The following is a 15,519-nucleotide window of genomic DNA, read 5'->3' on the forward strand; positions in this document are numbered from 1 at the left end:
GTTAACGGTTAACGTCCAAATCGAACTTCCAAGACCAATTTCACAAGAATTTATAAAACTGGAAACCAAATTTATAAATTAAATTATAAGGGGACCAAATTCGTAATTAGAGATAAAATATGAGATCAATTTTGCAACTTTACCTTCTATTTTTAATTTGCACACGTTAAAGTGATTGATGGTGACAGGTACAAATTTATGAGACGTAAAAAATCAGAATTAAAACTCTTTTTATATAAAATAGAAAGTTTATACGGTATTATTTACTGTTGTCACATTACGACTAAAAAATTAAAACATATTTTAGCATCGAATTTATGCACTGGATACGAGAGCACCGCCACATGATTGAATTTATATTTTTTTATTGTGAAGTGCAAAACACGAGGGAGAAGCCAAAAACGCACAGCTTGCATTTCTTCCATAAACAAGACTCAAATTTAACACGGTTCAAACAGAACGTCTGATCATTTCCATTATAATAACATAAACTAAGATCCAACATATACTTAAACCAATTTTTACCAGTTAAAAATTAATTGTAACTTATCAACTGAATGCACAACATTGTGCAGAAATAAAGGGGAAAAAAAAATATGAAACAGCTGTAGTAATTACTCCTCGAGCCAACCACACGAATGCTGGCTTGCATATGCATAGTTCGGACCAGAAGCAAAACCAAGCAAACCCCCACCACCATATCTAGATTGGGGTACGCTACGTCCAAGACTGCCACTTGTACTGAATGTACGAGGTTCAGAAACCAAAGAGCTTCTCATGACATGGTTTAAATTACCTAGGCAAGGTTCACATTGTCCAATAGCTGGTGTATTCGTCTTACAAGATGACTCTGTCTCTGAAACTACTTGCTCGTTATTATTTCTCGAGTGGCCCCAGGAAGGACCGTGACCAGGTACAACGTCACCAACCTCATCAGATTTGGGCTTAAGACCTTCACCTGAGGATTTTCCTTTGATTGGATTGAGTTGACTATTACCATAATGTAAGATTCTTTTCTGACCTTCACTAGTAGATGCCTGATCTTCTTGATTATCAGTTGACTTTAAATTGGCAGCATAATTTCCATCCGTAGTATGATCAGTTGTATCTAATACTTCATGCTGGCTGCATACATGACCATTCTCTTGGGCTATGACCTTGTGTTTAGTAGTCCAGTCAGGACGGCTCCAAAGGGAGAGTAGAGGTGGCCTTGCATTCCTTTGGTCCATTTGTCTGTCAACTGAACCAGGTAGATAAAATGACTGTAAAAAGGGCAACAAACAGGAAAAAGGAAAGCTGTTATGTTACCCACTAACATGCATCCATGAAAAGAATAACTTGAATTCACAGTAAAACTGCAATATACGTGAGTGGGGATCCAATTAGTCTTGGGGTCAAGACTTGATACAGTTAGATTACACCATTCAATCACTCTTCCAAGTATTGATTTTGGGGATTGAAAGTTTACATAAGGTAGATCATGCTCATAAATTTCATATAATTTAAGACTGATAAATTACTTTTAAAATATAAATAAATATCATTATATTAGATATACTTATAAATGCCCAATTGGTCTTAAATTTGACATGCATGATATCACAGTATTATGACATCATTCAATGGTTAGATTTGATTAAATTTGCATTTTAAAAAAAGTAATTCATTGGTGTAAGTGCATGCAGGTATTGAATAAGAGTTGCTATTGACTAAGCAGATCCCCATCTTGTGTGAGTGCATCGCTGCATGCAGGTAGAAAGAGAGAGAGACTAACCGTGCCTGATAGAAAATTCTCGTCCTCCCATATAAGATCATATGGTGATTGTTTTTTATCAAGCCTGTGACAAGCAAGAAAACAATGGTGAAAAGGTAGAAAAAAATATTATTTTCAATAACAGGAAGTGACAGTTCTAAGGTAGTGTCAAGAGGCTTGTATAGAGTCTATAGACAATAAAAAAAAAGCCATGCCTCTCTGTCTCCGGTGGTACTATAAGAATTACGAGCTTTGGTTTAAACTCAAGAGCCTTATCTACAAACTTGTTAGCCAATGCTGCTTTATGCCCAAAGGGCGGATTGAGCCCCATGATCTGCTCCAGAAGTAAAAAGAAATTTTTAACTAGTTCATTGGTTTTGTGGATATCCATGCACTACATCTCAACCATGCAATTGAAAAATTCTTACCAACTGTGACCCTGTTGGCAACTCGGTTGGTTGGACAGTCATCCAATCCCTCCTTTCAAAACTAAAATCATTCTGTTATTGACAAAGAAAAAGCCCATAAAAAAACAATAAGATGATCAAAAGCAAAATCCAACTATAGTCTAATTTATCTTCATTCACTAAAATTGGGTGAAATCATAATAAATCGTTAGTTCTCCCAAGAATCAAAGGGCACACTCTTTAAGGAAACAATCAGCAGACAAATTGGCATGTCCTTTTGATGAATACATGTACTAGATAAAATTCTTCCCAGGCAATTTGCTCACGAAGTTTCAATGCAATAGTCTATTATTCTTTCTTTATCCATCAGTTCAATGAGAATTATCATTATCAATATAGATAGAAGAACCAAAAAAATGGAAAACCTATAGATCATACACGGAATGATGAAATTTCAAAAGCAAGTATGACTATAAAACAAAGACCCATAAGCACCATAGTTATATATCTTACAAAGCAAGAAATATTTAAAGATGGTATCATCTAATACAATGGGGCAGCAGCAAAAAGTGAACAATAACAAAAGATGTAACAAGAACAAACTCATACATAAAAGACTCAACATTTGAAAGCAAAAAATTAGTCAATTTAGAATCAATCACTGCATGGCACAATGTCAGAAAGCAAAAATTGAATTACGACAATTAAATCAATGAGAACTTGTAAAGTATATCTACCTTTGTTGGAAGTAAATCATAGTTTCTGTATGAGCATTTCTTCCCATTCTCCTCAAGCTTTTTCTTCATAAGGATGCTAAAATCATTAGCACCACAGCAGAAGTCCACAATCTGAAATTTCACGAGAATGGTCAAGATCAATCAGGTATTCAAGATCAATCAGAAATAGATTAACAATGTCAAGAATGGTCATCCATAAGACAGAAAATTTCATGAGGAAAATCAAATATTTTATTGAATAGAAATGGCATAGAAAGAAAATTAAAGCAGACTCTAGAAATCTAATGTAAAAAAACAGTAGTAATGTAAAACCAGGTTTCAAGTATACTGTCTAAAATTCAAGACAAGAAAATCAGAATTTAGTTCCCTTGAATCAGAGAGAGAACTGTCAAAAGCCAGCAGCATTTAGTTCCCTTGAATCATTGACTAGAAAATACATAAATAAAGTTTAGCAACAAATTTCCCAAGAAACTAGAAACTAAAGATTGGTAGAATGCCAACTCTGTTATTATCTTCACTCAGCTTCAGATAATAAAAAAGATCAACTAATGACAAAATTTATGCTAACATAGATGAGGGATTTGAAATAAGTGCACTAGTACAAGAGTGCCTACCGTATCACTGTTCTGGACATACCAATGAAGTTTATCAACAATCTGCAAATGTATAAATCATTCTTTCAGCAATGCTCGATGGATGTAATTATGATTATTAATATGGATACATAGGTATCATGCAAACTAAATATAATTGGTATGAAAACAATGAATATGTTGGCTAAAATGGAAATTCACTTGAACATGATAAAAAAAGTATGGTCATATCCAAGCATGTTCCTCTTTGGTACCCTTTGCTTTTATGAGGAAACCAGCACATATAGTAATTAGTGGCATCAATGAAACCCAAATACACCTACATATTAAGAGATAGAATTATAAAGGCAAATTCTTGGCAACATCCTAGACTGGTTAGGCTTTGGCATTAAGTATTTACTTAACAACTCTCCCCCTCTTAAGAACATTGCATTTGTATAATTATTGATTACATTTCCGAGACCATTAAACCCCAACTCAGAACTACCTGACAGTATCATATCTAACTATAGTGTTTGGCCCAATTTTCTAAGGCTTCTCTTTTCCTTACAAGAAGTTGGATCAAACAAATTTTCTTAAAAGCTCTTAAAAAGTTGAACAGCTTAATATTTATAAAAGAAAAAGGGAAAAAAAGTAGATTTTCAAAAAATAAAAAATGGGAGAATGAGCTTTTGGAAAAAACTGCATTTGCCCAATTGTTTCCCTAACCTCCCTCTCTCTCTCTGATATGCTCAATTACCGTAACAATTGATGATTATTATGCATACTTAATTTTTGCACTTAAAATACATAGCAATTATCTCACTTCTTCTCTTTTAATGCTCTGTTTAGCCTTATTTTGTAGAGTTTTGATACAACAACAAGGGACTTGAAGATGTGTGAAGAACTAGAGCAACTTGCTCAACGCAAGAAGTCCAACATGGAGAAACACATGTCAAGCATATGGTGGTTTCTCAAGCTAGTTGTACCATGCATGTGCGTGCTGAGCGCACTATGCAGGCTCAATGCGATGTTACTTAAGCCAGTTGTACTCTGCATGGCGCTCACTGCGCACATGCAGGCTTAGCGCTTTGAAAAAGATGACAGTGCAGCATTTCTAAGGTGGTTAATTTCGGTATTATTGATACCTTCCTATGTTTATTGCCTTGTTTATGGTTTGACCACCCATATACATATATGTTATATGATCTTAATCATTAGAAAATATTTTTACAATAAGAACTTTAAGGAACTTATAATTAACTCATCTAGGGATGGAATGGTGTTGGTTAGTGTTATTTGTACATCTTTTACTCTTAAAACAAGTTACTTGGTTGAGGTTTCCAAGGAATTAGGAGTGAAATCAAGTGACTTAGACTCTTTCACATGAGGGATCATGTTTAAAATAGTTTAGTTGGTGAAGGTAATAATTGGAATAGCTTTAAATGGTGAAAAATCCTTATCTAGGGATGGAATGGTGTTGGTTAGTGTTATTTATGCATCTTTACTCTTAAAACAAGTTACTTGGTTGAGGTTTCTAAGGAACTAGGAGTGAAATCAAGTGACTAGACTCTTTCACATGAGGGATCATGGTTAGAATAGTTTAGTTGGTGAGGGTAACAGTGAGGAGGAATAGCTCTAAATGGTTAAAAATCCTTAACATTACATGAAGAGTACTTTTGGTAGGCTAAAAACTTTTATAAAATCTGCACAAGTTGTCATTTTTACATCCAAGTGTTTGTTTTTCTTGTCTCTTGAACTTTGCTCTATTTTTATGTCTTTCATTACTCATAATATGCACTTGTACCTTAAAATATACCCGCTTTTCTTCGTTCCTTTGCTTAAAATTTGATATATACAAACTCCGAGTCCAAGCAAAGTCCTTGTAGATTTGACATTCGGTCTTACTGTTTACTTACGAATTGGTATACTTGCCAAGGAGTTAACAATCATTCATTTTTCAGGATTTGATCCATGAACTCGTTAAAAAGGTACATATCAGCGAATTAGAGCCAATATGGCAGGAACCTTTTCCTTATCAGAATCCACAATCAACCTAGCCTCAACAATTAGAACAATCTTCTTGAACACAAAATGCAGCGTGTGCATAATCCCCAATAGTACTTGATACACAATCAATGTAGGGTCCAGCAATGAAGATGATGGTTCATCCCAATTATGCCCACCCCCAAATCAATAGAAATTCAAACCATCATCACTGCCACTAAACCACTGTGCCACCATAACTGTAGACTCTACAGTGTAGAAACCCCCCTCATTCCCAGCATCTGCAGGGTCATCATCTGAAGAATTGCATTTGGTTCATTGTTTTCTCCATAGAAGTGCCTAACATACTGCCAAGCTTCAATTTTGCTTTAACAAAACAGCATAGGCTTACTATTTCTCCTATCCATGATATCTGCCTCACCTAGAAACCTATGGTGCATGCTCAAGGGAAGTCCTAAATCAATAATATGGTTTAACGAGGAAGGAGGATATAAAAGCTCAACACCATATATTCCCAACCCAACAATACCCAAGGATGTAAAAAAATAAAAAGTACAAAGATATAATACAAGAGTATCAATGGTATAGAAATTCAATTAAGTTTCTAAAAGAATAGGAGATAAAGTTGAATAGAAATATAAATAGGTACCCCTTCCAGCTTTTCCACAAGTGTAAAATGGCGACCATATGATGTATAGCGGTTACCATATAGAACGGGAGCAAGATATATTTTCAGCTCATCCTACAGGAAATTCACTCAATGAAGTTGTGATTACTGATTGCTAAATTGAATCATCTCTATAAATTTGAAAATCTTCTAACCATCATCAGTTTTGTACAATGATAGGAACATTCGTATTATATCAAATGCCAAAGCTAATAAAGTGGTTGCCTATCTTACCATATTACTATGAATTATAATGTAATGGCATCAATTAGTTTTAAGCTTTTAATTAAGTTTTCATAACAAAACCTCTCAATGGCCAAAAAAAAAAAGAGAACCCACAACTGTGCTGATTTTTCTACATCTCCTCTGAATAATTACTGATCAAATCCACCACCACCATAACCGCAATGCAAAAAGAAAAATATATGAAACTTTTTTTCTCCAGTAACTGTTAAAGTTGAGGCTACATTGTTGAAGGGTCTGAGTTAAATTCTCTCAGCCACAGATTGTATATATATATATATATATAAAACAGGAAAAGTAGAATAAGAAAGAAGAAAAGACAGGTTCAGACTAGGGGAACCTGCTCCTACTTAGGCTTTTCTGAATACACACAAAAAACCCTTTTCTAAACCTTTCAAGACTATTCTTACAAAAATAAAACTAGCTTATATTCTAACAGTAACAAATAAAAAAACACCAACCACTAATCAATATTCTTAGGGTAATGAAAGGCCAAAACACCAAACATCAATAACCTTCTCCTATGTCTGATCAACTACATGGATCAAAAAACACCATCACATTCTATCAAAAAGCAAACCCTCAGAATCTCAAACTTTGATGACACACCCACGAGCAATACACATGCAGGTTCACACTTTTACATCATTACATGGATGATTATTATGCATATAAACTAACCTGCTCTATTTTGTTTACAGTTATAATAATTAAAAATCTAGGAAAATAATTTAAAAAGTAAAGCAGTAAGCACCTTCCACTTAAATAACTGCTTCAGATCATCAGGGTCACAAAAAGCTTTTACATCCTGAATGCTGCATCCACTCTCTAATTTCCTTAAAGCTGTTTGAACAGCCTGTATATACACGAGATAAAATATATAATCTTACAAGAAATTCCAGAGTGAGACACTATAGCAATAAATATATAAAGTTATGTACATTAACTGAGTATTCCAGCTTCCCCATTGTAATGGTCTTCTCCACAACATTTCTCAACGGGTGAGTATGAGTAGAAGCAAATGTGTGCTTTTCTAAGACACTCTCCAATGTAATTGATGATCTAGCTTCTTTAAATAAAGTCAACAAACTACAAGGGAGGAAAACATCTTTAGTATTAACTATTAAGTTCTTGACAATATCATAATGACAGCTTCAGCTTTCACGTTTCAAACAAGAATCTAAGACAATTCTATCAGTGTAAAACATTAAAGAAAGACATAAAAAAGGATCAATAATAAGATAATAATTCAGAAGTCAGACAGATTTACCTCTTTTCTGAATCAGCATCCAATGGAGGCAATTCAACACTCAGTGATTCGATAGGCTTCACAGACAGGGGATTAGTAATCACATTATTGACCTTATTGTCATGCTTGATTCGCTTCAAACCCTCTTTTTGGAGAGCATATATCTCACCTATTGTAGGCTGGTTATAGTTTTGCTCAGAGTCAGACATTTCAGATTTCTTTGAGATTGACCTCTTATTTTCAGTCAAACACCTTGATGTTTCTTTTGATTTTGGCTTTCTTGAGATATTTGAACCAGAAATAATCTTTTTAGTCTTCTTGCTACCAACTTTGTGAGAAGACAGTTTTCCAGTCAATTTAGATCCTTTAGCAATGCTTTTGCCAGATGAATTATCTAAGTCAACATTTTTCTTCTTCAGTATAACCCTCTCTTTAGTTGCAGGTTCCTTCTGCTCAATAGTAGTATTAATTTTTTGAACAGTAGGTTCCATATTGGGGAATTTTATATGATCTCTTACAGGAGTCCCAAGTTCACGATCGATCTTGTGATTTCTGGTCCAAGTAAAGGTAAATATAATTACATAGGGGATTAACAAGTACAAATTGAAAGGAAAAAAATATCCATTTAGCACTTACAAGCAATATATCAGAATGCGGTTATTTGGTAAAAGACCTTCCCAAGCCCTTTGTATAATATTTTTGTTACCTCTGTTGCTAGGAGCAATTTCTCTGATAAAAGCAATTTGAGAATCAACCCTCTAGACACTATCAATTAGAATTATAAAAAGAAGACAAGAAACACAGATGATAAGATAGAAGTAACCTTGGCAAACATTTGCGATGATATGACTTTGGACAACGCCTACAAACAGCAAATTGCAACTCAGGATCCACCTTATTTTCCAATTCTTTACAGACACAGCAATAATGAAGGGGACAAATAAAAGGAACCCGATCAGCAATATTTCTCTCAAGATCCTCTGCAACAGGCTTAGCTAGCTGAGGAAGTAACTTTGCAACACAATGTGGATGATAAAAACGGTCACAGGTCGCAGAAACACATTTAATAACCTGAAAGTTGAATTCCCAGAATGACTTTTAGTTTCATGCATTATAAAGTTGTAAACAAGTAAACAACAAATAACTTGCATTAAAAAGACTAACAAGTATAAGGTGGAGCATCATTCGAACATGGAAAAGTAATTGAATGAACTAAGCAATAAGTATAAAGAGAAACTACTTTATTTGGCAAAGCTATACCTCGGCACCCTTAACTTTATCAGATGACCCCAGCTTGCCACATGCAAAGCATTGGTGCTGATAATATTCACAATTCTTACAATAAAAGCTTTGGATCTCCTGCAAATTTATGCCATAGTCCACAGTCAAACAAATATCTACATGGTCATATGAAGTGGAAAATGAAAAGTAAAATATAAAAGAAAAATAACAAACACCATCATACATCAACTTCCTTCTGGGTAAAACCAAGAGAAACACAACTATTTTCTCTACCAGCCTCCACAGTAGCATGAAATGATCTCATGCACACTCCGTCACAACTGCATTTATCATTAAATAAATTAAAATTATGAAGAAAATATAAAAAACATGTAATCTACTCTGAGAAATTTATCAGAATATATAATAACTCCAGATTATCTTACAATATCTTTAGAATATACTGTAGAATCAGTTAGTCATCTAACTGAGGAAGCAATCTTTGGAGATATTTCCTTATTTTGTTAGATACTTTTTTGTTTGTTAACCTTTTGTGATTAGGGTTACACTGGTTTTACTATATTAGAAGTTGAGTACTTGATTACTGATATAAATAGAAACACTGTTAGTATTTTGTATCACATTTTACACACTGTATCAATATAATATTATGATGTATTATCAGTTTATGCATGATAACCACTATTCCAACAATTCTTAACAAAATTATATGCAGTTAGACAGATACACGGGACAGAGGCAGATCATTAAAATAAGTTAACCCATATGAAAAAAATATCATACCAAGTAACATTACCACCATTGTCACAAAGTGCACAAACATCCAGATCATCCCTTTCTTCTGATTCTTCATTAGATTCATCTATCATATCACTGTCAATTCCAACAACTGTAAGTCCAGGTTGAGCCAAATCGTTGACTTCCTGAAATCAAGAAGAAAAAATCCTTAAAAATATCATAAAATTAAAAAATAAATAAGACTAAAATAAAATGCATCATAGAAAATAATCAAGGATGGAAAAATAAATATGTAAAACAGACCTTATCAAGAAGTTTTTGACTATTCAGTTTCTCCAAAACCATGAGTAAAAGCTGTTTAAGTCATCATGCAATTGTCATTAAAATGAAGTACACATGTTGGGATTTGGGAACAATAATCAAGTCATATCCCACAAACAAGGAGAAAATAACTGAAACAGAGAGTTCAATTGACCAACATTTCATTACAGAATGCAAACTATTAAGGATAAAACAGTATCCAAGGTCAAAACACCTTATCTAGTTCGGTGTTATGCACAATCCACTTCCAATTCTTAAACTAGAAATCTCAATGATACATCATCCAATACAAAGAACAAAGAAGGATCATATAGATTCCTTGAAATGAAATTAAAAGGAGTCAATCTGATACAAGTTATGTATTGTTATGCATTCTTTATTCTCTGCTGACAACGATGCAAGTCAAAGTCGTTCTAAAAGATAGTGCCATTCATGAATTCCATCAATTATCATCTTCCTCCTAAAGTCTTGACTCTTGACCAATGTTGTTAAAATCAAGATTTTACCTAGGATCGGAGAGGAGATAAAAAACTGTAACTCGGAATCATAAGATCCTACTTTCTTCACTAAAAATACTTATATATAATACATGTGTATAAAATATTGCATAAATAAAGAAATAAACTTCTAAATCACAACATTCATAATCATAACAATATAGTTTCCTTAATTTTTAAATCATAATTTTACATCAAATTTATTTTTTTAAAAGATTTATCATATATAAAAGAAGCCTTTCAACAATAAAAAAATAAAAATAAAAACTATTTTTGGGTTTTGAATCATATTGTGTCATCCCAAGAGATAATTTTTTTTGTTACATTTTAGATATTTGCTACAGATAGTATTTATTTAAAAGACAAATATTCAAGAGATATTTGGCAATACTCAAAAAATAATAATAACGCATAACCGAACTCATGGCACATGAACAGAACAAAATTTAAAGATGAGTGGTTGTACCAAAAAAAATTAAAGATGAGTAATGAGTAAAAAAGAGGGCTGAGGCATATTCGATGCCTCATTTGCAAATCAAGCATTTCAAACGATGCTCCATATGGAAAACACAGGCACAACGGCAGTGGCACAGATTGATGGTGGAAGAGCAGCTTTAACATCCAACATTACAATAAGGGGGTCACAAATAGGTGATGTCAGGGAGCAAATAGGGTTGTGCCGACTCACGCAGGGTAAGAGGTTTGCTTTTGAAATGGGGACGAAACCATTTTTAGGGATTTTGAAACTGAGCTAGGTGAACTCAACTTCGTTTTTGGCGCACAAAAGATCACCACGGATCGACAATTATCGCTACTACAGTGTAGATCACGATTTTACTCCGATTTTGTCTTCGAACAATTTTACCTCCGACTCAGCACGGAGGCCCTCATTTGAAACGTGGTATCGCGCGATTTCACAAGGAAACTCACAATCTTAACAACAGTGGTCTTGTCAAATACACTCCAATAAAAACCTACTTTAAAATGTAATGTCATTCAACAGCGAACTAAATCATTTACTTGAACATATCGAAGTATACAATAAAATAGAATCATGTAATCTGCAACTTGAAAGCAAGAGGATTGATAACTAGGCTATAATGTCAAACTCACGATATTTTGCATCATTAATTTCCAAAAGGGTGTTGAGAAAGAAGAAGAAGAAAATAATAGTTTTCCAGTTTTGGTGTTTAACACTGCAATGTCCAGGCAGGGGGATCTACTTGAGCAATTTTGGGGGTAGCTGCCCCGACAGGATTTTTAATATCTTAATATAATATACATATACAATGTACAATTACAAATTTTTGAAATGCAGTAAAAAAAATCCATATTATGAGTTTTTCCCCCACAAATTTATATATAGGTTTAATTACTCATTTGGTCTCTACCATTTCGAACTTTGTTGTTTTGACCCTATACTTTAAAAATTGTAAATTTTAGTTCCTGGACAAGCAAATTTAATGTGTTTTGGTTCCTATTGTCAATTGTCTTCTAACTTTGTTAACTTTGGCTACTATAACACCGCTACAAAAATTGTGGTGTTATTGGTGTAAAACCGCTAGAAATTTTTCTACTGCAGAAGTAGTTTTTTTAGCAGTCCACATAAACACCGTGTAACGCTGTTAATGGCAGGGACCAAAACGCATTAAGTTTACTCGTCCAAAGACAAAAACTTATTTACCTATAAGGTCAAGATAGTATATTTCATAAAGGTATATGGACTAAATGAGTAATTAAACCTTATATACATAAGTATTGCACCCACAACGTAAAATTTCTGGATTCATCATCACTGTGTCTATGGAGAGGGAAATACAAACCTTGGATTTAGCTAAGACTGAGTCCCTTTTGGCAGCTTCACGAATCAAAGGCACATGGTCCGATAAATCCTTTTGTGAAGGCTTAACCCCAGAAGAGCTACAAATAATTTATACAGAACAAAAAATCACGAAATGCAATTTTACATAAATCACCATCAGGTAATGAAAGTTTATAAGATAAAAAAAAATAAAAAATACCTCAACTCCGTATCCTTACTCAAGTCTTGCCAGACAGATATCTCAGACATTTGACGTTTTTTCTTCACACGATGCAGGAAGTGAAGGGTGATCAAAACGGTCCTTATTTTATTCTGAAACCCCTTCCTAGGTTTCTGAAGCTTGATCCACCTTCCATCCTTTGAAAGCAAAGATATCTCGAGTCTCACATTGGAGAGATCAAATCTCCACGCGGTGACTTGCATGAAAATTTTCTTCAGCCCATTATCGGTGTCCCCATCTATGAACACCTTTCCTTTGTTGGCGGCTTCAGAGTTCTCAGAATCACTCCAATGAATTGGCAACACAGCAAAAGATACAGGATTGTCCTCATCATCTACAATGTGGTAATTTGACACAGAGAGTGACTGAACCTCAGCCTCAGTCTCAGCTTCATCTTCAGATGATGACCTACTCCTCTTCATCCCAAAGCCTTCCTTTATACACACCTAACCACAACCATTACCAAAAATAAAATAAGAATCAAATCAAGGAATAAGTAATTGTTAATGCAAACGTATATGACGAACAATCATATCCGTGAACGAGTGTAACTAAAGGCATCATGCAATGGTAGCAGATAACAACCGAGAAAGAAGGAAACATGAAGGGGATAAAGCTCGAGAAACAAGGAAAACCCTATATCCTAAAATCGAAAACAAAAATATTTGCTCAGGAAAGAAAAATAAAGATAGAAACGGCGAGAACGGTGGAGCAGTGAAACAACCTTAGCGTGAGAAAGGGAAAGCAAAAGCAGAAGTGAGGAGTGTTTGCTATGGTGAGTTTGATTTAAACCCTTGTTTTAGATTTGATTTAAACAATCTAAAATTTTGGCGCTGCGATCTTCACGTCACTATCTTCTTCTTCACTCAGATACGCCACCTTCTTGTGTGTTATTTCTTTTATAAAAGATTATAAAAGATTTTTTTTCTTCACGTCACTATATTCAATTGGATTATAAAAGATTTTTTTATAAAAAAATATTTAAGATATTCAATCAAGATTTTCCAACATTAGGAAATAAAATATTATGATATTTAAAAGGTTATTTTTTAAAATACAAAAAAATTCAATAATATTTAAAATTATACTGATAAATTATTTTATTTATTAAATTTTGATGAATTTTATCTCACTTTTTAATTATTATATATATAAATATCATGTTCATCAAACAATCACATCCTAATTCTTTGATATTTGTTTTCCTATTTCTCTCGATGGTAACATCAATAGGCTAATCTTTTACTTCCAATCTCACGTGCTTGTTTTGGGTCAAGTTTTTATGCTTGTCCCAATGACTATCATAAATTCATAATCAACACCTATTTCAAAAATTAAAAGATTAAAAGTTACAATCAAACACTAAACAAGTTTTTCAATAATTAAAGATAGTCAAGTTTTTATAAAATATTTATATAGTCAATATTTTATGCAGCAATGAACTCCTCATTATTAAAGATAAGCTGTTTTGTAGCGTTTACCAAGAGAATTTATTCCATATACGTGTTTTTGGGTTAGTTAAGTCGTCGAAAGTTTTTTGTGTGTGCTTTTGTGAGATATGGAATATTGTATTGGTTGGGGTTTTATCGTATATTTTGGACATCCAAGTTCCAATTTTGCCTCAAATGAAACTTTGATAGTTTTAATTCTAATTTAGTCCCTAATCCTAATTTTGTTCCTAACACCACGAGAATCCTAGTTTCAATTCTGTGTGGCTTCGTATTTGCGACATCCCGGTGTTCTTGGCAGTGCTGTGTTGTAGCTCCAATCGTTTTTACGGCATTTTGCAATGATAGATTGTTAATTACTGAAGTTAGCATTTCCTTATCCTTTATTTGTTACATAATCATACAACAATCCAAGTGTATTTCTATTCTTTCTCTAATACTAATGGATGCTTCTAATTATTAGTAATGCCACTGCATCATATGAATTCATAAAAAAATTAAATGTTTAGTAATTTATAGAATCTTTTAAAATTTTGTAAATCCATAAATTTCTTTCATATTTTAAATCTATTAAAATTCAAACTAAAAAATCCAAATCATAATTTTTAAAAAAAAAATATTAAAAATCATTATATTCCTAAAATATTTTATAGTACTATTTATCGGTATATTGTAATATTCAATGATCAATTAGATATTAAATTTTTTTAGGACCAATTTTACTTTAAGTTATAAAGTGAAAAAAATAATTTACTATTAATTTTTTTAATGTTTTATTATTTAAAAGATATAATATATTTTAAATAATAAAACATTACAAAAATATATAAGATATTAAATAAAATCATAAAAAATATACAACATATTAAATAAAACTAATAACAAGTAAAATTAAAATTATTTATTTAATAATCAAATAAATAATTTTTTTCAGATTTTAAAAAAAATAAAATAAATAAAATTGCGTCAAAAAAATTATTAAGAAATACAATTTTTTAATTATTAAGAATTTTTTACCCAACTTTATTTATATATTTTTTTGTTTTCAATTTTTTAAAAATTGTAAAAATTTATCTATTTAATTATTAAATAAATAATTTTAATTTTACTTGTTATTAGTTTTATTTAATATGTTGTATATTTTTATAATTTTATTTAATATATTATATATTTTTGTAATGTTTTATTATTTAAAATATACTATATCTTTTTAATATTGTTTTATTTATTTAAAATTTAGATAATCTTTTATTTAATATGTTATAGCTTATTAACACATTAGACCCTAAAATAATAATAAAAGTTATCATATTCTAATATATAATAATATGTAATATTATAAAAATTGAAGAAAAAAAAAAAACAAATAGTAGAGTCGCGGAGAGGCTCGCGACTTCGCTAGCCTCCATGACCCGTCCATTCCTCTCCATGCACCAATCCTAGCCATCCAATTTTTTTTAAAAAAAGTATTATGACTTTAAAGTTAAATTAGTTGAAATCCGAAAGAATTTTAGGACTTCAGTTAGTTTTTTTTTTTAAGATTATGACTTCGAAATCTTAAAATAAAAAAAATGTCAATAAATAATTTTACAATTT

The 15,519-nt window shown here is 32.3% G+C and overlaps 1 protein-coding gene across 8 annotated transcripts; it reads right to left on the bottom strand.

Annotated features, from left to right (window-relative positions):
* Nucleotides 1-449: 449 nt before the first annotated feature.
* On the bottom strand, nucleotides 450-13,365 carry LOC100806429 (protein ENHANCED DOWNY MILDEW 2). Of its 8 annotated transcripts, none has more exons than XM_026126779.2 (19): nucleotides 13,200-13,365; nucleotides 12,455-12,921; nucleotides 12,257-12,353; nucleotides 9,919-9,969; nucleotides 9,661-9,800; nucleotides 9,101-9,197; nucleotides 8,896-8,994; nucleotides 8,459-8,706; nucleotides 8,272-8,364; nucleotides 7,657-8,187; nucleotides 7,328-7,475; nucleotides 7,141-7,242; nucleotides 6,126-6,218; nucleotides 3,512-3,553; nucleotides 2,898-3,008; nucleotides 2,182-2,253; nucleotides 1,969-2,087; nucleotides 1,780-1,838; nucleotides 450-1,262 (listed from the first exon to the last, which is right to left on the bottom strand). In XM_026126779.2, the coding sequence occupies exons 2-19, from the start codon at nucleotides 12,895-12,897 to the stop codon at nucleotides 1,237-1,239; spliced, it is 2,571 nt and encodes an 856-aa protein (XP_025982564.1). In that variant the 5' UTR covers nucleotides 12,898-12,921; nucleotides 13,200-13,365; the 3' UTR covers nucleotides 450-1,236. The 8 variants fall into 8 exon arrangements, with proteins under 8 accessions (XP_025982564.1, XP_006575697.1, XP_006575694.1 ...); XM_006575634.4 differs by having other exon boundaries at nucleotides 450-1,240; nucleotides 1,775-1,838; XM_006575631.4 differs by having other exon boundaries at nucleotides 1,775-1,838; nucleotides 7,334-7,475; nucleotides 13,200-13,363.
* Between the last annotated feature and the right edge of the window lie 2,154 nt (nucleotides 13,366-15,519).

Source organism: Glycine max, chromosome 2, assembly GCF_000004515.6.
Source record: "Glycine max cultivar Williams 82 chromosome 2, Glycine_max_v4.0, whole genome shotgun sequence".
Taxonomy (NCBI): Eukaryota; Viridiplantae; Streptophyta; class Magnoliopsida; order Fabales; family Fabaceae; genus Glycine; species Glycine max.